General features: G+C 39.5%; 1 protein-coding gene across 2 annotated transcripts in view; it reads right to left on the bottom strand.

Annotated features, from left to right (window-relative positions):
* Nucleotides 1–24,405, bottom strand: part of LOC130210478 (uncharacterized) — a 27,278-nt gene extending 2,873 nt beyond the window's left edge. The window contains exons 1-11 of one of the 2 annotated variants that reach the window (XM_056440825.1): nucleotides 24,302–24,405; nucleotides 22,692–22,809; nucleotides 21,212–21,363; nucleotides 19,967–20,067; nucleotides 12,516–12,592; nucleotides 12,041–12,257; nucleotides 11,658–11,773; nucleotides 11,271–11,382; nucleotides 5,126–5,327; nucleotides 4,290–4,619; nucleotides 1,944–3,713 (exon numbers count right to left, since the gene is read on the bottom strand). In XM_056440825.1, coding sequence (XP_056296800.1) covers nucleotides 3,575–3,713; nucleotides 4,290–4,619; nucleotides 5,126–5,327; nucleotides 11,271–11,382; nucleotides 11,658–11,773; nucleotides 12,041–12,257; nucleotides 12,516–12,592; nucleotides 19,967–20,067; nucleotides 21,212–21,318 — 1,401 coding nt within the window. In that variant the 5' untranslated portion in view covers nucleotides 21,319–21,363; nucleotides 22,692–22,809; nucleotides 24,302–24,405 and the 3' untranslated portion in view covers nucleotides 1,944–3,574. Of the gene's footprint in view, nucleotides 1–1,943; nucleotides 3,714–4,289; nucleotides 4,620–5,125; nucleotides 5,328–11,270; nucleotides 11,383–11,657; nucleotides 11,774–12,040; nucleotides 12,258–12,515; nucleotides 12,593–19,966; nucleotides 20,068–21,211; nucleotides 21,364–22,691; nucleotides 22,810–24,301 lie in introns of those variants that run through there. The other variant, XM_056440826.1, reaches the window with a different exon arrangement.

Below are 24,405 nucleotides of genomic sequence, written 5' to 3'. Positions count from 1 at the left end.
GTGAACGTCGGGGGATGAGAGGGGTGCGTGGTCTAAAAAGTTTGGGAACCCCTGCTTTAGACAGAGGTTGGGACCGCCCCAGCTCATTTGAATATACGGACACGTAAATGTCACACATAAATAAATGAAGAAATACGTGTGGACACATAAATAGATAAATGAAGAAATACAGAAATGTAGAGATATATTTATTTAATGATGTCCTGTTGATTTATAACTTATATTTATTAATTCCTATATTTATTTATTTATTTATACATTTATTTAAGCATTTATTTATTTATTCCTCTATTTATTCATGCATTTATTTATTTATTTATTTATACTTAAGTCATTTTGAGTCCTCCATAGCCCTCCAGTGGTACAATCTGACAATGTAGGGAGGAAATAGGCTATATTTATGGGGTTCCTCTGTAGCCAAAGGACTTCCTTTTCAATATCCTGCTTATCTTTTACAGTCCAAATTGCGAGTCAGTTGTTTTACAATCTCTAATAACCAGAAGAAGACACTCAGTCAGCTGCTAGATGAGTGTCTAAATAGTATTTAAATACTATAATAGCGGCTAGGTCCGTGTACGCTTTTGTTCTTTTGTTTGATGGTTCATTCGAAAGTACCATGGTGTCTTTGTTTTCAGCTTGAGACCAAAAACAAACTAACAAAACGTACACGGGCCCAACTCCAGCTGTCACAGAAATGAAGAGCAACTTCTGGTTCTGCTTGCAAACATGAAGAAAGCTGACACATATCATTCGCAGATTATACGGCTATATTTGAATTTGGACATTATTTAATTTTATATCAGGTTTATTTAATTTTAAACATATTATTTTGAATGCATCTATTTTATTAGCACATATTATTTATTTTTCACATTTTAAATTCTCGTTTTTTTTGAGTCCCTCCTTTGGTTCTCTCGTCAACTCCAATCGTTATTTTTGTGTTAATTAGCTTGACCTGAGCCTTTAGATTTGTTCTTGTATTAGTTTGATTTATTTCATGAATTGTTTACTTGTTGGGTGTCTTGTTGTATGTGCATACACGCAGGTTTACACACACATAATGAACAAATGGCTTGATGGTCATATTGCGTCATGTTTTTGCTTGTTCAACTGTAAGTGGATTTGATTTAGTTATTGAGTACAAATCAAACCAAGAGGGAGATCAATTAGTTAAAACAATACGGTGTTTCTATATGTGAATGGGCCTCGGGCCCCTAGGTCAAGACCCCTGAGCCAAACCATTCAAGCAGGGATGAGGCAAAACGAGGCCAGCAAGAAAAACAGCCAGAGATCACAAAAAAACAATAAAACCACTGGACCGGTCGACAAAGAGGACAAAGATGAATAGCACAAAGACAGGGGGTCACTGGGATCAGATACACTGGGGCGGTGATTAGACACAGGTGAATCCAATCAGGGGCGGGGCAGACAATTGCAAAGTTGGGAAACACACAAAGGCAGAGAGGTGAACGTCTGAAACGAGGTGAGAGGTATATGTAGCGGCCCCGGTGCCTGTTCAACACCGAGGCATTACTGGGCTGCTCTTCTGCTGGAGTTCCGATGCGTTTCATTGAGTTTCAGGGTACAGTTTGTTATGTCCAGTTTGTTTATTGTTCCATTTGCATGTATGTATCTCAAACTAAATCATAAACAATGTTGCCAGCACTTAGGTGCACATACTTAAATCATAAATATAACACAACATTTCTGTTTCTGTTTGCTTCCCACAAATGAGCAACAACTGGCCTCCGTGCCTCTCCTCATCGAGTAGGCCTAAACATCAAATTAAGTCTGTGTTACGCCACCTGGTGGTGGGAAGTCCAAAGTAACAAAACCTGATCAAAATGACTCCAACAGTATAAGTTACACAAAATAAAACGGGTAATAGTGAAATGTAAATAAGTCAATAAAAATAACAAACAAGATGAGACTTGACACAAGGATCCTGTTCATGATAAAGTATTTAATTAACTTCAATGTCTGTAAAACTAAAACTTATTTATTAAGAAAGACAATAGGACATTTAATTTGGTTCCATCCCACACTGTTTTAATCATTTAAAGTAGTGTCTAAGACACAATTACACAATATTTATACAATAAATGAATCGACTAAAGTGTATTTAATGTACGCAGAAACAGTTTCAAGTAAATCCTTTTATTTTCTTCTGCTTCTTTGGAAACACATCACAAATCCTACATATTTATTACACTAATATGCACAAAACAGTGCAATGGATTGTCATTTATATTTAATTCATAAACTTTTGACAAGTTAGTGCAATTTTAAAGTTAGTTTCACCCAAAAGTTTAGGACAATGCTTAAACTGAAACAACTGAAAACCTGCTCCACGACATGATATCACCCAAGAAGAAAAACAATGCAGTCCTGATGAACAGAATAGCTGATTGCTTATATTATTAATAAAAAAATAAAGGCACTTTCTTCCAACTCTGTTCACCAATATTTCATGTTACAAAGGAATTCTGAGTATTGTATCAATGGTTAACAAGACTCTACATGAGATGGACCTTTGTGGGATGGACTGTAATACCCTTTGGTTGACATTAATATTCTCCTCAAGATGAATGCTTTCAGCCTCACAGAGCCACCAACATGGCTGGGTCTTAATCATGCTTAAAATACTATGACTGCAAGTTTTCTGTGTGTTTGGTTATTTGTGTCTTAGAAGACATGTGCTGCTCAGTTTGGCTATGCTTGTTCCTCTTTTGATTTTAGTTTTGTGTCGGGTGCAGGGCATTGGGCTTTCTCAGCAACCACACAACTGAAAGGTCATAACTTCTGCTCACTCACCAAGCGATAAATTGTCAACCACAATGCACCCTTTACATTGTTCTTGAAGAATGATCTGAAAGCTCATTGACTTTTAAACTGACAGTCATTGACTCCTCGAGCAACAACAATGTAGCTTTCTTCCAGACCTTTAAGTGCACTTGTTTTGAACTTTAAGACATGTTTTGTATGTGTGCCACACACACACACACACACACACACACACACACACACACACACACTCTTGTAAGACTAGACATTTTTGAAATTAGAAACAGTGCGAAGATGCTGCTTCTGAAAGTGCCTTTTGTCGGTGTTGTGCACAGAGAACAGTTACAAAGAGGATGTATTTACCTGCAGATAAGTAAATCACTTCCTTTAAACAATAGTCACACATTGGGCTGATAAAACCCGACTTCAATAAGTTGGCACATTTGAGCAAGACTATAACTTTTGAAATATTGTACATTGTATGACCCAAAGAAAAACAGAGTGTCATCTTATGAACAACCTGAAAAAAACTGGCAAAACATGTGTTGAGCATTGTCAGGTTCTACCTGGTCAACCACAACACCGATGTGAAAATGCTGTTCAATTTCAGTTTAGCATTCAAAATCATCATCCCCTCCAAACTGAACACCACATTAGTTGACTGGCATAAAAACCCTCTGCAGCTAGATTTCTTAACTGACAGACCCCAGTATGTTAGGTTAGGCCAGGGGTCGGCAACCCGCGGCTCCGGTTCAGGACTTCCATAGATATCTGATTAATTGACCAGTGGCTACTGTATGTTGTCCTCTGGCAGAAGTCCACTCTCTCTTAATACAGTATTGACATTTGGTATGAGTTGTGAACTGTAGTTCAGTAGTCGGCCATCATAAATCAGCTGGTCTGGTGTCAGCTCGGTTTGTGCAGCAGCTCTGCACAGACAGAAAGCAGAGGCATGACAGTTGTGTACAAACTGAGCAACACACTAGCACCATAGAATCGACTTTAGTTGTCGGTCTATATTTTTAGATAGGGTGCAGCTCTCTGGATATTTAAGCTGTGCGACCATGTGATGTCTTTGACATTTACGTAGAACACTGAAGTTAAGTTTCCTTTTCCAGTACAAGCTTTTTCATGGTTTTGTAAATCCTATCTGCGCTATGTTTTGAACTGGATGTCTCAGAATGTGAATCCAAAGAAATACACAACAAGCCTCAGTTTTCATGTCCCTTCCTATTATTTGTATGGCCCTCATTTAAATCCAGAAGTAAAAAGGCACACCTTGGAAACATTTACTAAAATGAAAATGCAAACCATGACTATATAATGGTGGTTCCGTTTGATGAATAGTTGACTCTTTAAACAAGCAGCTACAAGAACCAGAATAAGTATAACTCTATCGTCAATGGCATCCCAATGACTTGATACAGTCGCTTCAAGCCAGATAGTTTGTCGTCAGTGCAATCGCACACATGATTTGATTAGAAAGTATACAACCATCAGTCTACCTTGTGTGGTACATCCGTGCTATATTCCTGTCAACCATGGAGCAGCCCCTGAGTGAGCTTATCAGTCCGTGGACGGTTGCGGTAAACACAGCTCGGGGGTTGACAATTGTCTTCACGTTGTCGAACTTTCCTTTGACCTTGGGTTCTTGGTACAGGTGTGCCAGGATGTTCACCCCAGACACATTCTGCCAGCTGGAGCAGCAGCTCTGCAGCAGCAGGGTTTGGGAGGTGGGCGGAGACGTGACGGTGTTAGGGAATATGTTATTCTCAAACATGTAGCACTTGTCAGCTCCATATTTATGTTCCAGCAGAGGCATCAGCTCCAACCAACTGGTAATAGAATGATGAAAAGAATACACATTACAAACCTTTTTAAACACATTTACATTGAAAAGCAATATATAAACTATTAATAAATGCCTTATAACACATTGTAATGAATTTGGAAGCACACATGGATATGTATAGAATGTTGCATTTGTAAATATTTACAACTCGTCCTTTGAGACATACTGCTGTATTAACAAGGACAATTCTCAGGTCATTATGATCACGTAAAGATATACTTTGTTTCAAGGTGTCCCAAGATGTTGGGCTATACAAAAGAAGCTTAATTGAATTGAATTGTAAACACACCTATGAAATGTAAAGGTCTCATGTATATTTAATTGTTATCTTTTTGTTACATAAAATGTATTACATGTTAAAATGTACAAATCACTTTTCAGGAGTGTGTGATCTGAGATTGTACTTCATGCAGTCAGTGTACTGTGAGGCTAAAGGTTAACTTCTCCAAAGACGTCTCATTTCATGTAGTTTCTTAAACAATGTGCTACCTTTTGACTGACTGGGTCAGTATGAGCTCATCCATATCATGCAGGGCCACGTATCTGGATTGGTACATGTATCTATAAACACAGTCATTCAGAGCAGGAATCTGCCCAAAGTAGTGGAGGTCACCTGGACCGTGTAAGGGCAGCCAGCCTCGAGATACATTCAGAAATCTGGACAGAGACCAAGGAATCACCTCAACTAGACCTAAGAAGGAGACATCAGTGAACACATGTGAGCAGTTAGTGGATTTTCACTCAGCACTTTTATTATATCCGGGGATATTAGCAAGGCAGAGTCCACATAGTTGATTATTCAATCTAAGGAGACAGACTCGACTGCCAATCTCACAGTCGAAGCATCGCAGTGGCAAGAAAATGTGGTCATGAACCAAAGGATTCCATTGTGTCAATATAAGGGTGCTGCCTTTCTGATTCAACATATAATTGCTTGGTTTCTTCCAGTAAATGATGTATAGCCTTGGTATTGCGACGGCCAAATTGTTGTCTCTGTTGTTGTGTTGTTTGTCTTTCGGTGTTACTGGTTGGTTGGAACTGAAAGCCATCAATGAATTGGAGTCAGCTGGCTAAGCTCATGGGAGAAGTGCTCATGGAAAAGAACATGGTTTGGGTTGAAAATAAGTCTTTTCTTCTTAAAAACCTTGAAGGCAAACTTCTCAAATGTGCGCCGGCTACTGTTTCTAGTTTCCAGTTTCCTTGTTCTATGTTGGACTTTTAATTTGCTGTATACTTTTTTTATCATTCCCACAGTGGACCTCAGATATGAATAATTTGGTTACATTTGTCAAACTAATTCAACCTTTTTAAAATAAAACACTTGCATGTGCTGACCTTATTTGTTGTGGCTCTGGAGCCGGACCATAAACTAAGATATGAGTAGTTCTTCGCTTATGGGGTTTTGTTGGTAAGATATTGATTGGAGACAGCAAACACTACATCGCTGGCAAAGAAGGCACAGAGGCGCCTCTACTTCCTCCGGAAACTGAAGAAAGCAGGGAGCCATCATGTGCACCTTCTACCGCGGCACCATCGAGAGCATCCTGACCAACTGCATCACTGTGTGGGGTGGAAGCTGCACAGACCACAGCAGGAACGCCCTGCAGCGCATAGTGAAGGCAGCTGGAAGGATCATGGGTGCCTCACTCCCCCCCCTCCCATCCCTGCAGGACATATACAACACCCGCCTCACCCGCAAAGCGACCTCGATTGTGAGTGACCCCTGCCACCCCTCACACGGTCTCTTCAGCCTCCTGCCCTCTGGGAGGAGATACCGGAGCCTCCGGGCTCACACCACCAGGCTGTCAGGAAGCTGAACTCTCTCCCCATCCTCCCACTCCGTCCTCTTTCAGACTCACATGTCTGAATGCTGCTAGCACAATTTATGTTGTCTATATGTTTACATGTTTCTTACTATTTTTGCACTTTATGTTGTCTATGCACTTTATGTTGTCTATATGTTCACATGTTTTTTACTATTTTTGCACTCTATGTTGTCTATATGTTGCACAATTCACTTTATGTTGGACAGAAGAGAAACGCAATTTCGATCTTCTGTATGTTTGCACATATGGAAAATTGACAAATAAAACTGACTTTGACTTTGACTTTGGTTGGGTATCCTGTGGTGATGTCAGGCGTGGGGAATCCCTTTTCTCTGCTCATTATGGTTGTGAATAACTTGTTACCTTCGCATTGAAAATGCGGAAGGTTATGTTTTGATCGCCGTGTATTTATTTATGTGTATGCATGTTACTCGCATAACTCAAAAAGTATTAAACTGAATCGCATGAAATTTGGTGGGATGATTGGTTATTTTACCCGGGGACCATTTGATTAGACTTTTTACCATAGCGCGGTCAATTTATATCCAATTGGCATGCAACTAATGCCAACATGTTCATAATTCAATGCCCAATCTTGTGATATGCAAAGGTATGCGCTCTACCGAGTGCCCGTTCTAGTTACCTTCGCATTGAAAATGCGGAAGGTTATGTTTTGATCGCCGTGTATTTATTTATTTATTTATTTGTATGCGTGTTATTCGCAGAACTCAAAAAGTATTGAACCAAATCGCATGAAATTTGGTGGGATGATTGGTTATTATCCGGGGACCAGTTGATTAGATTTTGGGATCAATCGCGTCAAAGGTCAAGGTCAAAGGTCATGAACAGGTCAAATCTTCTTGAATCGCATGACATTTGGTGGGATGATTGGTTATTATCCGGGGACCATTTGATTAGATTTTGGGATCAATCGGGTCAAAGGTCAAGGTCAAAGGTCATGAACAGGTCAAATCTTCTTGAATCGCATGACATTTGGTGGGATGATTGGTTATTATCCGGGGACCATTTGATTAGATTTTGGGATCAATCGGGTCAAAGGTCAAGGTCATGGAAAGGTCAAAATCTTTTTTTTACCATAGCACGATACATTTTTGTCCAATTGGCATGCAACTAATGCCAAAATGTTCATAATTCAATGCCCAATCTTGTGATATGCGAAGGTATGCGCTCTACCGAGTGCCCGTTCTAGTTTTAACTTGTTTTTGTAGGAGTATTGCATTTTCCCTTTAGGATGGTTATGCATGCACTGTAGGGTGAAAGTGGTTGCAAGCAGGGGATTCAGGAGCACCTGAAGCAGGGTTACCAGCTTAATATTCGCTTTGACTTCATTCATAATTCTCCGTTAGAGGCATTTCTAAATGAATGTGCAAGAAATCCTTGATCACCTTCCGTTTCAACTGAAACACCTTCCCAGGGTTGCCAGGTCTGTGTGACAAAACCAGCCCAATGGCCAATAAAACCAGCCTAAAAACCAGCCCAATATCAGAACTCAAAATATGCCCGTGCCAAACCATATACACTGCTTTTAAAGTCCAACAGCATTGCTATCATTGCCAAATGTATTGTAATATCTACAAAGTAACACCAAATGTTTAGTATGCCAGCATTAAAAGCAGTTTATGGTAGGATTTGGGTATAAATAAATTATTTCATTTAAAATATGGATTTTTATTGAAAGATATTCATGTAATTTGCATGCAAAATAGGTCTACCTGAACCAGCGGACACAAAATTCAACCCGCGGCAACACTTCAAAAGTTGCCCAATGCCGCGGGAAAACCGCGGACCTGGCAACACTGCACCTTCCGTTGCAAGTGAAATGCCTTCCGTTTCAAGTGAAATGCCTTCCGTTTCAAGTGAAATGCCTTCCGTTTCAAGTGAAATTTTTATATGTGTGTATGAGAGCTTTTCATATCATGTATGTGTGTGAGAGCTTTTCACTAGTATGTGTGAGAGATTTTCAGTTGTGTGTGTGAGCATATAGTTTTTCAGTAGTGTGTGTGAGAGCATTTCACTTGTGTGCGTGAGAGCATTTCACTAGTGTGTGTGAGAGCATTTCAGTAGTGTGTATGAGAGCATTTCACCAGTGTGTGAGAGCATTTCAGTCGTGTGTGTGAGAGCATTTCACTAGTGTGTGTGAGAGCTTTTCACTAGTATGTGTGAGAGATTTTCAGTTGTGTGTGTGAGCATATAGTTTTTCAGTAGTGTGTGTGAGAGCATTTCACTAGTGTGTGTGAGAGCATTTCACTAGTGTGTGTGAGAGCATTTCAGTAGTGTGTGTGAGAGCATTTCACAAGTGTGTGTGAGATTATTTCACTTGTGTCTGTGTGTGAGAGCATTTCACTAGTGTGTGTGAGAGCATTTCAGTAGTGTGTGTGATAGCATTTCAGTAGTGTGTGTGAGAGCATTTCACTAGTGTGTGTGTGTGAGAGCATTTCAGTAGTGTGTGTGAGAGCATTTCACTAGTGTGTGTGTGTGAGAGCATTTCAGTAGTGTGTGTGAGAGCATTTCAGTTGTGTGTGTGAGAGGGTATTCTGAATAATGTCCCTCACGGCCCCTCATAGAGCTCTGTGGCGCGCCAGATGGAGATCGATAAGTGTTAACGCAACGCGAAGAGACAGAAATGACATGCTGCTGTGGAGATACGATCAACAACAGACGTTTAGTTTAATAAAAGAACAAAGACGTGCTATAGAGAACATGTCAGGGGGCGGGCCAATCTTTTTAATGTCATGCGATCTACCAACACTAGGCCGCGATCGACGTGTTGAGACCCTGATCTACAGGAAGTAAAAGTCGTAACAAGGTTTCCGTAGGTGAACCTGCGGAAGGATCATTACCGATGAACAGCATGACCGTCTGCATGAGAGCGGACATAGTTCAGATTGAAGTGGTGTATTGGAAGCTCATTTTGCAAGTGACTTTTTTTTCGTCCCGACGACCAACAACAGACGGATTGGAAGCTCATTCTGCGCATGCGTTAAATGCGTTAAAAAAAACAAACTAGTTAAACCTGTAATTGAATTAACTGAGTTAACGCGTTATTTTTCACAGCACTAATATTTATATATATATATATATACTCGTAAAAATAAAAAAGCTTCATTAAGAAAAACAGAATGTTTGGTGAATAAATCTGTCTAATGCAGTCTTCTTGCATTCCTCTTCATGTGTTTTTATGTCCCATCTTTAATCCTTAATGTTGTTGTGTAATTTTATTGGGCTGAACACACATGTGCCATCCTCTTTGTTTAACTTGTTTTATGTCACCATGCTTCCACTGGTAATCAGAAAGAATTCATAAATGGCTCAGAACGTCTGCCAGAGAGCCCTCAAACACTCAATGGTTTGACAGTGGGACAACCATAAAGCCTCATCAACCTTATGGGAGCGCGCCTCAAAATATGTGAGTCCATAAGGGTGGAGATTGGGGCCGAGAGGTTGCTCGTGATGTTCTACGTCGGATGTTTGAATGATTTGTGTAACCGAGTGGTCCTTGAGCAATTTTAAAACACAGTCCCCGAATGGATTGCAACATAACTAAACAACAAGTGAAGATAGCAGTGGAGTTTGCTGAGTTGGCAGATCATTTTGTTGTGACACACAGGTGGCAGGGTTCCTGGGTTTATGGCTTTGATGCTGGTAGAGAAAATGGTCATATTACATGTTGCTTATATCAACAGGTTAGACGCAGGTTGGTCCGCTGTCCTGTTAAAGACAGTGGAGAACCCATGATGGCTGTGGGCCCCACAGTACCTGTTGTCTATGAAGGCCCTCAAACATTCCGGGACTGGAGAACAGGGGTGCTGATCTAATGTTTAGGGGCAGAACTCGGGTGATTAGGAGGTTACTCACAGGAGAGGACAGGATTTTGGGCAGGATTTTGTTCTAACACCACGTTTTGAATTATACCGTGAATCCAAACAGATTAGCACTTTAGAGGCGTCTTAAATGGCACTTACTTATAGCATTTTGTAGTTTAGCTGTCTTGAAGAAATGATACTTTCTAGATTCTTGTTGTTCTGAGTTTGTACTCATGGTTGAATGTACTTATTGATAAAAGCATCAGCTAAATGAAATGTGTTGGTTTTTGGTCATAGTTGGACCGTTGCCTGCTTTACAATACGATAGAAGGTTAATTGTGTCATTGTTTTCAGGCAGCTACTCTACTAAATTAGGAAGTTGGTGAAGGAATGCTTTAAATTTAAAGCACTAAAGTAGTGAAACGTGGTGGCCACAGAAAACACACTGTTTTGTATTTGTGAGGTTAAAGCTGACAGCAACCATCGACGGAAGAAGATGCCACATGCGGCAAATTTATTGAACAGTTCATCCTCTCTATTTCCAGCAGCAGCAGTAGCCGGCAGCTGTTTTTACAATATCTGAGAAACCCACTGTGTAGACACAGACATCCAGTTTCAGGAGTGGATATTTCTGGTTGAATTGTCTTCAAAGTCATGTTGGTAATGGGATGTCTATGAATTGGAAAACAAGTTAACTCTATTAAAAAAAGGGAAGAGTTCTAGCTAATGAGGAAACACAATGCAATCCTGGACCTGGAAAGCAGGATATTGAACGTTGGAACAACTTGTTATCCTCCTCCTGAGGAGGTAAAGGAAGAGGGGAAAGGAGTTTTGCTGCTCTGCTCTCACAATGCCGCTGAAAGGGGGGTCTGGAAAAGGGATGGCTGGATAAAATACCACTGCTGCTGCTTGTGCTGTGAACTGAGACAACACACATACAACACACATCACAAACATACAAATAATTAAATAAAAATACTCCACCTTTGGATGTGTAGTAGTCCAGTACACGCTGTGTTTCAGGGCTGCTGTTGGTCTTATAGACAACAACTCTGTCCACCCCCAGTAACTGCATCATTTCCAAACTCTGGACCAGCTGCAATGCAACACAGATATTTGGTTGCCACGCTATAGGCACTTAGGCACAAGACAAAAGTCCTGGTCTTGGTCATTATTAAAGGCAAATAGTAGAAGCATTAATGACATATTATTGTGGAGGTATAAATATCATAGCCGGGTTTCTTAACCCTGTCTTATTTTGTTCTTTATTTCTAATGTCTGCCTGTCTTGGTCAGCATAAACAAGTCTTTTAGTTCCAATTTGGGTCTTAATAAAGTAAATAACTCCAAAGGCAATGTAACGTAACGTTACCTGCAGCACGTTGGTGAAATCAAACATGGTGGAGAGGCAGACGGTGAAGTTGAAAGGAAAGGAGTCCCTCTGGGCCTTCTGGTTCTTCACTTCCAAAAACTCTTCATGAAGTGTATCTTAGTGTCCACAGAAAAGAACCACAGTTTGAAAAACGCCTACAAAAAAGTAATTTTGTGGAAGATATCGAACGCCTTTTGATGTCCGTAGAAATATACTCGCAATGTATTCAATCATTTGCTGTTGATGTTTCAAAATGTGTGAAAACTGTTGGATTGCGGCTGATCAGAGGATCACCAAAGTCGACAGGATTCATTTTCTGGGCACCATGGATATCTGACCAGAGATATTTCAGTCTCGACCAAAGTCACCGAACCCTTCATTACCTTGAGAGTCCAATGCAGCAGAGGTCACAGCGACATGAGATGGGGTCTCACAGCTTGGGGGGAGAGGACACATGATGTCTGCAGTGCCATAGGCAAAACCAAAGTGATCGGTGTGGATTTGCCTGACACCTTCAGAGATGTAGAGTTGCTCCTGACACCGGAGGACACAGCGATAGGCAACTGTCTCACTCCTTAGCACCACAGCAATAAGACGAACCTGGCAAAGGAAAAGATGTACAATGTTATGGGGAAGATTTAAACTTCAAACCTAAATTTTTTTATCCAGGCAATTTTACAGCTATTTTTGTTTATTACACTTAAATGTCAATGTCATTTATCCCTTTTTGTGTACATTTGTCTTACAATGTGTTCGTGTTTATATTACTGCTATCTAATTAGTTGTAATGTCCATGTTGCAACCAGTGAGCACCACAGGGGGCAAACCCTGAGCTGGTGCTTGGCTCTCTTCACTGACCTCCCTTTTGCCTGTGCGGTGCTCCAGGTAGGCTGACACCAGCAGCGACCTCGTCCCTGTGACTGCCACGAAAGGAACTGCATGAGTGAAAAAGACAAGACAATTGAGACAATAATTAGCGAGCTATCTCACGCTGTGGTCACTCTGGATCCCTCCCTGCCACGAGAAGTGTATACTTTACTGGGATGAGAGCTGACGTCAGACGTCCACACAGCAGTCTAGTGGAAGGCGTTGAAGTGTAATGGTCATTTTATATTCTTAGTTGTATTTTATATTCTTATCTAAGTGAACTATACCAATTGTTATTGTACATAGCAGGCACGTGCACAGACATTTTGGGGGGCAGGTGCTCAAACCCAAAAAAAGGGCATCCAATGAGACAAAAAGAATTCTGACAGAGTTGAAGCATAAGCAGCAATACACTGATGATGCAATACATCCTCGACCTGCATTTCCTCTGGGCAGCATCAGACCGCTTGCTTGCATTTTCTTTATGAATACAGATGAATTATTATATAGCAACGCAGGCACGTGCACAGATAGAGCCCTAGTGGTGCTCAAGCACCAGCTCTTTTGCCCTGGATGAGTAAAGTGCCCTTTTTGCTGGAGCCCACTTTTTTTATTCATCAGTATTTAAGAATAAAAGTTACTCTTTCTGTCATCAAGTCCCCCCAAATGTGTTTTAATATCCGACGGGGCATTTATCTGAGAACTTCGCCCCGACATAATCCGCGGCGCTCACAAACTCACATGCCCCCCCCCCCCCGCCCCTCCCTCCTCCTCTTCCACTTCCTCCTCCGCGCAGTGCTCCTCGCGGCACCAAACGGCTGCACCTCCTTCTCCTCTGACCCGTAGCATCAGACACACAGGTCATGAGTCATGACGGTGTTTGTCCCCTGACGTTGTTTTGTGATAAATCGACCACAACATTAGCGCTGCTGAAAACATGACGTCACAAGTACTGGTCCGACGTTTCCTAAACAAATAAACAAACAAAAACTCACGAAATCCGTGATTTCAAAGCCTTGCAGCTGTTTACTGACGTTAGTTATGTTTAGAGAATAGAGAGAGGGAGAGAGAGTGAAGAGAGAAGAAAGAGAGAAGAGAGAGAGAAGAGAGAAGAGAGAGAGAGAGTTCTTATTCCGTTCTATTTAACAGGGGCTAGTCTAGGATTTGCGTGGCCAGACTGAAAAAAAAATCATAATGCCTCTCTGGTATTGTTCAGAGGGATGTCTGTCAGATAGAGCCCTATAGTCACGAACAGATTATACTGTGTTATGTAAACAGTTCTTCAAAATACTAATATCTATACTAAAAGACTTCGGGCCTACCTTTGTTTAGTCTACCCATACAGTTTTTGTGTATGGTCTGTTTTCTTTTCCCTCACTACACAGGAACGGCAAGTGATAAGATATTCAGTAAAACATGTTCCTGTAAATGTCCTTTAGCTTGGTTTCAGTCTCTCACCACTTAGATTCTCTGGTAATTTGGCTGATTTGTGTGTGCAGAACATGGATCTTATGTTGTTCCCCTCTTACAATGGACACAGGTCTCCCTTGTAAAAGAGGTCTTGGTTTTCAATGGGACTTGGTTAAAGAAAGAAACATATGTCATCTGTTCTATTCCATGTGTTAGTTTGTGATGAGCGTCTCGTCTTTCATTCATTCAGGATGAGTCTGATGAGCCAGAGCTCGATGGTGTTTCAGTGGGCCTCCTGACCGTCATCACTGACCCGACGCAAGTTCAGTTCACTGCCACCCTGTGAGCATCTCTGTCGTCATTGAAGTGATGCCACGGTCAGATTTGGCGATGCCTTCCTGGTAATCTTTGGACTACTCTATGCACTACACCTCAGCTACCCCAAAGTACTGCATGCCCAACACCTTTGAATTCACTCAAAAGATTTTACTTTACTGTTCTACAAAGTGGTAAACTGTCACCCAAGTTGCAGACCCTCAAGAATGACTTGATGATGTATAATGTCATCTTAATGAAGGCTGCAGGGTAAAGCATTATAAAAGGTTCAAAAAGTTCAAACTTTGAAGTGAAAGTATTCTTACAGTCTATTGCTTTTTTGTGTTTAATCTGAATTGCTGCCCTGTTGCCTTACTCAGGAAGCCCAAAGTCTTTTTTCTTTTATAGCTGTACACTGTAAACCCGAACGTCCAAATTAATCAAATAGATTAAGTAGTGTATACTCAAAGTTTTAGAGAAAGTTCTACTAACTTAAATATGTCAAGTTGGTGTATCATGTTCTTCTTTTTGAGTAATTTTAACTAATATTTTTTTATTAAATGGAACTATTTTGTAAAACATAACGTACGCCCAACGTAATAGAATTTAGTAATTATATGCTGCTAATGATAAAGTCCTGTTATTTCTATTGTTTTAAATATGGATGATTTAAAAGTAAACCTAAATCACATGCTAAAATACAATAAAAGTGTAAAATACACAGTAAAATGTCCTTTTAGTTGTTTTTTAGTCGGTATCATAAAAGACTATTGAAGTTGTCATGATAATACAAAATAACTAGTAACATATCAACGACAAATAAAACGTTACGCTGAAAATTCACATTCAACTTGTAGTGTAAATCAACTTGGAGTCATCACGTGTTTTGGCCGTTATCAAAGTGCATTATGGGGATTTCGCGGGAGTCGTTACTTTACTTTCGTCCTGCACCCTTTCGCACGAGGCTGTGGTGTCATCGTCGACTCGGACTGTTTTCAAGGTGAGTGAGATCTTAAGTGTTTTTATATATACGTTGATATGTGTAATGTGTTTAGTTACATGATGTTACAATCAGCCAGTTGCCAAACCTCGAAAAACTAAAACTTTAAATAATTTCCTAGACTTTGCGAGAGACATTACGTCTGCTTCACTCGCCGAGACTCCAGTCCTCTCCCGGAGTCTGTCTCAACTACAGCAGTGGCTGGTTTGAGCTCAGAGACACAAGTGGCGGCTAACGTTGGCTAACGTACGCTCCTCGTGTACTAAGGTACTTTAGCTAACGCACGTCGGTTCGCGCAAGCTAACGTAACTTGACGTACCAGCGGAGGAGCACGAGGTGTTCCACTAAACTACCTTGTTCGACTGAGAACATCGCGGCTAACGTAACTTGACAGTGATCTCCCGGGCTTCTCTGTTGGTTCACGGGGAGCGCCCGGTGTTTATGCTTGACTATTCACGTCACTCGCATCTCTGGCATTTCTTTTGTTTTTGTGCACGTCAAATAAAAACCACGTTATTGTTAGACCCTGTATGGAAAATCCTAGATAGTGTTTTACGGTGGTGTTATTGAGACTTGCATGTAAGCTGCATAAATGAAATGTTTAGATATGCCACCAACAAATTATGTATTGTCAACTATGTTTGTCAGTGCATTATACCAGCGGTTCCTAACCTGGGTGTCAGGACCTCACAGGCTGTTGCATGGGAATCACAACGTGTTGTGGGAAGAGTCCTTAAGTAAGAAATATCAAAGAACAGCACAGAAAAATCTTGTTTGAAGAAATAAAATGAAATAATTGACAGTAATTGTACTATGGCATAGCATTTGCATCAACCTATCTCCACTAAAAAAAAGTATTTCTGAAAAGGTGGCCAACCAGTAACATATTTTTGGACTCATTTAAAGGTTAAGAACCACACATTATATATTTTTAGAATGAGAAAAATTGTGCAAAGAATGTGTTTGTAGTAGCATTCAAAACTCAGTCTTTCATTTTCTTCTCTTCTCTGATGAATAGGGAAACAGTTACCGGTCCTTTTTTAGTCAGTGTTCTTTCAAATCAAATATTTACTTTTTGTTTTACATCGCATACAAAAATGGAAAACATGCCATTTTAAAGCAGTGTTAGCTGTAGTCCATGATCATGTTTTGGTAAGCTAATAGTAATTAACTTGTTATATTAATTAGTAAGTAATAGTAATTCTCATTAAAGTTTTAGATGTTGGTCTAAACTTTGTCATTTTTTTATTTGCCTTTTAGGTTGCTGGTTCCAAAATAATCTGGAAGTGTAAATTGTGCGCAGCTTCTTGCACCTCCAGAATACAGTTATTTAGACACTGTAGGCTGCAGCACAGCCACTTTTCCAGAATCAGCCCTCTTCCATGCCTCTACACCGATTGCATTTGCACGTTTCAGACACTTAATTCACTGAGTACTCATTTATCAATATATCATACAGCACAACCTAGCAGTTGTACAGAGCAGAGTCAGGGGCCTGTGTTATTCAAATGCCCTTATGCACATTTCAGCAACCCTTTTCTAATTCAGCCGTTTTCAGTCATCTCAGAAAGCATTTGAAAAATCATGACACGGTGACATGCCCATATAAGGATTGTAGCTATATCACAAATGTGTACTCCTCGTTCAATTCTCATAAAAGTAGAGAACACCAAGCAGGTCTTGCATCTGACTTTCAAACTGATATTGTCAGTGAGGATCCCCATATTCTTCAAGCCAGTATTTCTGAGGAAACTAGTGATTCGCATGAAGAATGCCCAGACCAGAGCAGAGAAGTGGGGAACGGTGATCAGTGTGACACTGGCAGTCTAAGAAATCAACTTAAAACAAATTTACAAATTTAGCTTCTTTATTTCTAAAGATGCAGGCTATCCTTCATGTCTCGAACACAGCTATTCAGGAAATAGTAGACCACTTGAATCAGATCTTCTGAGGTAATATGGATCATCTCTCTTTAAGTGAAAATTGTGATTCTTATTCATTTGACCGCTATTGTCGGCTTAATAAATGTGCTAGATTCTTCAAATTGAATGTTTTTTTATTTGTTGCTGTTATTTCAATGTAGTTGTATGCAGAGTTCCAGAGGATAACCAATCAGAACCTGCCCAACCGATTCTATGCTGAGCTTGACCGCCATCTTCCACGACTAATGACTTTATTTAGGCAGAAGGCATCAAGAACTGGAAAGACAGCAGATGCTCTGGCTGAAATTTTAAAAATCCACGATGAACAGGTAAATAGATTATTACACACTTCATAGGTTGAACCGGTGGAACTTCGAACAGGTTCAATGACTCAAATGAGCTTTGTGAATTTTGCAATTAGTCCACTCTGTGTTTGACATTTGTTTGATTGCATTAAAGATGTGAACAGGTTATTTGTGGCCATATGTTCTGAATCGATTATTTTAAATGTACAAATGTGTTTTTATCTGAATAGGAAAACCAGGACATACACACCAAACGTACGACTGTTCTCCACGGCCTTCCTGTCTATCTGTGCGAGGATGTATCTGGATTCTTCAGAACCTGCACAGTGAGTCTTCTTAAGTCACTAACAGATTCTATGTGTGCATGATGTAAACAGTTCATCAAAATACTAATATCTTTTAGGACTTACCTTTGTTTAGTCTACCCATACACTTTTCGGATATAGTCTGTTTTCGCCTCACTACAAAGGAACTGTATTGGCAAGTGAGAAGATGTTCAGTAAAACATGTTCCTGTAAATGTCCTTCAGCTTGGTTTCAGTCTCACCACTTGGATTCTCTGGTAATTTGGTTCATTTGTGTGTGCAGAACATGGATCTTATGTTGTTCCCCTCTTACAATGAGACACAGGTCTCCCTTGTAAAAGAGGCCTTTGTTTTCATTGGGACTTGGTTAAGGAAAGATACATTATGTCATCTGTGCTGTTCCATGTGTTAGTTTGTGATTGGTATCTCTTTTTCATTCATTCAGGACGAGTCTGATGAGCCAGAGCTTGATGGGGTTGCAGTGGGCCTCCTTACTGTCACCAGTGACAATAACACAAGTGCAGTTCACTACCACCCTGTGAAAATCTCTGTGATTATTGAAAGTGATGTCATGGTTAGTCTCCCAGACTTGGCGATGCCTTCCTGGTAGTCTTTGGATTCATGTATGCACTACACCTCAGCTACCCCAAAGCACTTACCAAGACTTTTGAATTCATTCAAAAGATCTTACTTGGCCTAGAAAGTGGCAAACTGTCACCGAAGTTGCAGACCCTCAAGAATGTTTTGATGACCTAGAAACGGAAGGCTGCAGCGGTATACCATTATAAAAGGTTCAACATGTTCAAGTTAAAAGGTCTATGATCACGTCTTGCAGCTTTGCAATGCAGCGCCATCATGTGATCTGTTCATGTATGTTATTGTGTTGTGTATTATGGAGGAAAAAAAGGCAGAGGTCATGGTTCTCGGGTTGTTATCTTTGTGCAGATAAAACAAATTTAAATTCTTTTATGCCTCATGTACGTGTTTCCTGTTAATGTCAATTTATCAACAATATTTAACCCACTATAGCGGTAAAGATCATCATTATCTTTTAAACGTAAAGATACAATTTATTTTGGAAGTTTAACTTTGGTTGCAAAGTTGAAATGTTTTATTTGTTGTGCCCATATTCATTCAAATAATTAAAATGATCAGCCACTATAAAGATGGAAGTTTTTCTTTTTTTCCTGAAAATGTTCTGAAACAGTTCTGTTGTATTTAATCCAAAATGCCGCACTATATACTCAGGAAGCCAAGAGCAGTGTTTTTTCACTATAACAAAAAATGTTGGTATTGTTTTATGTCACCAGCTCTAAGTTTAAGCTCTACAATTTATTAAAGTATATTTTCAAATTATTTATTTTAATATTGCAGTGTGCTAAATGTGAGTGCAAGAAAATACTGTTCAATAGATAGATGTTCATGACTTAAATTTTGAGTTTGTTAAACTCAATGTAATTGAGGCAATAAATTGCCACAAAAAAATTAAGTTTCGAGTCTTATCTTTTTAAGTAAACAAATTCAAAACATTTGACTAATGTGAACTCGAAAACATTGAGTTTGGTTAACATGAAATGGTGTGGTTGTGTACTTTATTTTTTAAAGTTCTGTGAACTTATTCCAGTGGTTTGAAAACTAGAACATTTTAAGTACTAATAACTGAAAATAATTGAGTTGAGCTAAATGAACACTTTAATTTAGCTGTAATCAAAAGGTACAAGTAGCAAGTCATCAAACTTTTTAAGTTCTGCAAAATCAACTTAAAAAGTTCATTAACTCAAAAAATTTGAGGCAATCGATTGCCTCAAATTTTGTGAGTTCTGGTAACTTATTCGGGTTTACAGTGTGCATTGAGTGACTCAGTGTTTATGCAGTATCTGCTTATGGCATGTGCACACCCTTGTTGAGTAATAAAGTACAGGGATTAATAAAGTATATATCTATCTATCTATCTATCTATCTATAAATGAAGTGCAGGAAACATTCTAAAATGTTCGGATGGGTGAAATGTTAATTCCTGCTTCAATAATGGAAAGTTGAATGAATAACATTAAAACAAGAATGATCATGAGAGAGAAGTTTAGCAACAGGAAATAGAGGTTACATAATACACAGCAGTTGAAGAGAACAGGAAAAGAGACTTTATACATTTTCTCTAACATTGTGCAGCAGTCAATTACAGTTACCTGTTTCTCTTGGATCATGTGGATCTCTCGGCGGCACTGCGAGCTGAGGCTCACTGGTTGCTTGGTAATACTGGGTCCATACCTGAAAGGCACTGGTGGACCTGCAGATCCAAAGCAATGTTTTGTATTTTGGTAGGGTCACATAAACTTAGCACATTTCCGTTAAAAAACGTGTCAACTGGATTTCAAAGAACAAGTCACAAGGTGGGAGAGGATGGAGGCAAATTCTGAAGCCAATTGTTCTTATACTATTGTTTTTATATCGAGTTAGTAGTGTGACAGTTTATTGGTTCCCAACTAAATGTAGCACAATTCTTGAGAAATAAAAAAGAATGGAGGTTGTAAAGACATTCAGTTTGATACATTTGTTTTAATATGAAATTATATATATCAAGGATGAGACAACAGTCTCTCTCGGCTAGAGCTTGCAACATTTTATGTTTAATGTCAGATGGGACAAGTAACTCATTGACAAATAGATGCAATGTTATCATTGCTTTAAGTCCGATATAACTTGCATTTCGACCAGGATGTGTTGGTTATAGCGCAGTTCACACTATTTTAATTATATAATTAAATATAAACAAATGCACAACATTTGTATTATATATATTGCCAGCCAAATTGAATTGTTTACGCTATTTTCAACCTTTTTTACTTAATAATGCATTTACATGACCTCTTTCTTTACAGGGTTTGTATGAAGACAATAAAGTAGTCAGCGTTATGATCAAAGTAAGATGTGCTTTTAACATTTGAATATGTTAAAACTGGTCAGAGATATAATCCACAAAAATATTTTACATATTTTCACATATTTGAATAAATATGAAAGAATAACATGAGACAAGTTTATTAAGCATCGGTTGTGTGTAAACCACATGTCATTAGTCATGCAAAATCCTGTAAAATAAGTGATAGGGTTTGAATGTTTGAAAACATTCAGCTCGAATAGACATACAAATAGATAAAGTGAAACATAGCTGACTGAGATGAAACACACTGATGTTTACTTCTCAACCTGGGCTGTCAACAATTGTATAAGGGCAACATGAGTTCCAATATTCAGATTTAGATTCAACCGTATTGCCATTGCACTGAATACAGATACTGAGACAATGAAATGTTGGTGCATTATGGAGTCCATCCTCCATATGGGAAGGTGACAGTGATGTTGGGAGTTGGTTGATGAAACCAAGACATTGAAGTCACTTTGAAGCCGATCAGACTCATGAGTTCACCCACCTGTATGTCCAAAGCAGCAGAGTGAGAGAAAGGATGGTGATGACAGGACTGATGTATACCAACCATCTGAACTTCATAAGTTGAGGAGGGAGCTGGTTGTGGCCCATCACAAACGTATACCTCAGTTATAGCTTAACGACGCCTGTAGAAACCTGAACAAGCAGAAATAAGTGAGTGATTATTTTCTTATTCCTCAGATATTGAGACTCACTAAATAGAGAAAGAAGTAAGCAACAAATAAACAAAGTCCTGTAAAAAAAAGGACAAGAAGGTTATTATGTCCTCCAGAGACTGCAGTATTAATTTCATCACAATGGAAAATAAATAACGATGCACCGGTTGTAATTGTCTTGCCCTATTCCAAATTCCAACATTTTGAAAGTCTGACCTGCAGATTCCAATTTTCTTTCTATTATATAATTGCATTTCACTGGAGTAGTAGGAGTGCTTTGTACAATTGTAGTTGAAAGATTAATGGATTGATTTAATGAACAAGTCCTGTGAACCATTTTTTAGTGAGGGAAATTATTGTTTTTAGTTAATACGTAAGCACTGGTACCGACTTGGGGGCAACAAGACCACATAGTTACCATAGAACTGCATCATTGCAGTCGTGAAATGTCAAGAGGCACTCACTGGGTTTACGACGCGTTACGTGTTCTCTGTTTCGTGACCTCCTGATTTACCTCCTGATGTGTTGACTACATATTTAATTCTTACCTATTTTAAAGGTTATAAAATATATCATAATATAAAATATTCTTATTCTATTTTGAAGGTTCAAAAGACGTTTAAAATACGGTGATGTTTAAAAGATGGTTCAAATTGGTTAAAAGTGTTTTACTTTTCAAATTGTTGTCAAAAAAACTTTCATTTTGAACCAATTTTAAACTTCTTTTCAACAGTCACCAAATACTTCTTTTAGTCGTCTTTTATCAGACAAATGCGCTCTGGGAACGTTGCTGCGATAACAAGCACACAGTGTATACAGAGTATAGGTGCAACACTCAAAGGGCGATTGTCTTTATATCTTTATAACTTCCGTAGCCTATGGATAACTCAATGTAATCCAAAGTCCTATTGCTAACACTCAAACATAATATGAAATGCAAAAACAGATAGCCTACGGCCATTCGTAAAACAATTAAACCAACATCAGTGAGTAATATTCCCTTGATTGCACAACAAATACAATAACTCATGAAAATGAATAACGAATAGATATGTATTTTTTTCCGAATTAACCTTTCATGTAACGGTACTATTACTGTAACTCAAACAGTTATACTTAAAATAAACACACTATTTTATTTAAAATATATCTGTAGGAACTGCTATCCTTAAAGTGTTGGTAATTGTGTTATCTCTTTTACAACAAAAGCTATTCTCAACATTATACTGCCGTATAATGCAAATGACTCAAAGCATCTATTCTAAATGTTACACATTCTAAAGCGGGTAATTCGTGCTGTCCGCTTACCTTTCTCATGCTGGCGTTCACATTCACATATGATGTCTGTCAGCTTCCATTTTGGCTGGTAAAGGAGGATTTATTATTATTTCCTCGAAGTTTGGTTTAGGCTGCAGAGCCGCTTCGTCTGTAACAATTGACACATAAATAAGGCAAAATAGGACAAGACCGCCCAACACATTTGCACACACGGATGCGCTCATCGGCCGCGGAAGAGGAAGGAGGAGGAGAGTATGATCATAAACTGTCATTGTGAAATGTTGAAGTTTGTGTATTTTCCATATCTTCTTCTGCGCGTCGTCCCGCCGCACGCGCCCTTCTTTCTCTCCTTTGCTGGAGGTGGGGCGGAGATGGCGTGTGTGTATGTGCGTGTGTGTACCCTCTCACACAGCAACTTTGTGGAAGTGCCTCCTTCTATGAGGGGCCGTGAGGGACATTATTCAGAATACCCTCTCACACACACAACTGAAATGCTCTCACACACACTACTGAAATGCTCTCACACACACACTAGTGAAATGCTCTCACACACACTACTGAAATGCTCTCACACACACTAGTGAAATGCTCTCACACACACTTGTGAAATGCTCTCACACACACTTGTGAAATGCTCTCACACACACTAGTGAAATGCTCTCACACACACTAGTGAAATGCTCTCACACACACTAGTGAAATGCTCTCACGCACACAAGTGAAATGCTCTCACACACACTACTGAAAAACTATATGCTCACACACACAACTGAAAATCTCTCACACATACTAGTGAAAAGCTTTAACACACACACATGATATGAAAAGCTCTCATACACACATATAAAAATTTCACTTGAAACGGAAGGCATTTCACTTGAAACGGAAGGCATTTCACTTGCAACGGAAGGTGCAGTGTTGCCAGGTCCGCGGTTTTCCCGCGGCATTGGGCAACTTTTGAAGTGTTGCCGCGGGTTGAATTTTGTGTCCGCTGGTTCGGGTAGACCTATTTTGCATGCAAATTACATGAATATCTTTCAATAAAAATCCATATTTTAAATGAAATAATTTATTTATACCCAAATCCTACCATAAACTGCTTTTAATGCTGGCATACTAAACATTTGGTGTTACTTTGTAGATATTACAATACATTTGGCAATGATAGCAATGCTGTTGGACTTTAAAAGCAGTGTATATGGTTTGGCACGGGCATATTTTGAGTTCTGATATTGGGCTGGTTTTTGGGCTGGTTTTATTGGCCATTGGGCTGGTTTTGTCACACAGACCTGGCAACCCTGGGAAGGTGTTTCAGTTGAAACGGAAGGTGATCAAGGATGGCAGATCAACAATGTGCTCAACAGCCCTTAAGCAACGGCGTTACTAAACAACATATTGGCCTCAGCGGAGACAATCAGAACACTGTCTAATGCCTCAACTGTTCGGCAGCAGCCGGCGTTACACCCCTACTGGTTTTCAAACCTACTGGTTTCCCTACGCGTGCCTGCGTTGTGTTCTCTTCACATCTGCAGCGGGGCTCTGTCTCGCTCACCAGATTCGTCACACATTCACAAACATATTGCTGGAGATCTTCAAGCCCCCGTTCATATCATTTGTAACTAAATAATTAATTCTGTCACCTGTCCATCACTACAGCCAGATGTTCAAAGAACTCCCCCACTGTAGTTTTATTGAAGGCTGTAGCCCTTCCCAGGGATGTTGCCTCCGGAGTACGGACAGAGAG

The sequence above is a fragment of the Pseudoliparis swirei genome, chromosome 20 (genome assembly GCF_029220125.1).
Source record: "Pseudoliparis swirei isolate HS2019 ecotype Mariana Trench chromosome 20, NWPU_hadal_v1, whole genome shotgun sequence".
Lineage (NCBI taxonomy): Eukaryota > Metazoa > Chordata > Actinopteri > Perciformes > Liparidae > Pseudoliparis > Pseudoliparis swirei.
This window is presented reverse-complemented; position numbering and strand designations above follow the sequence as displayed.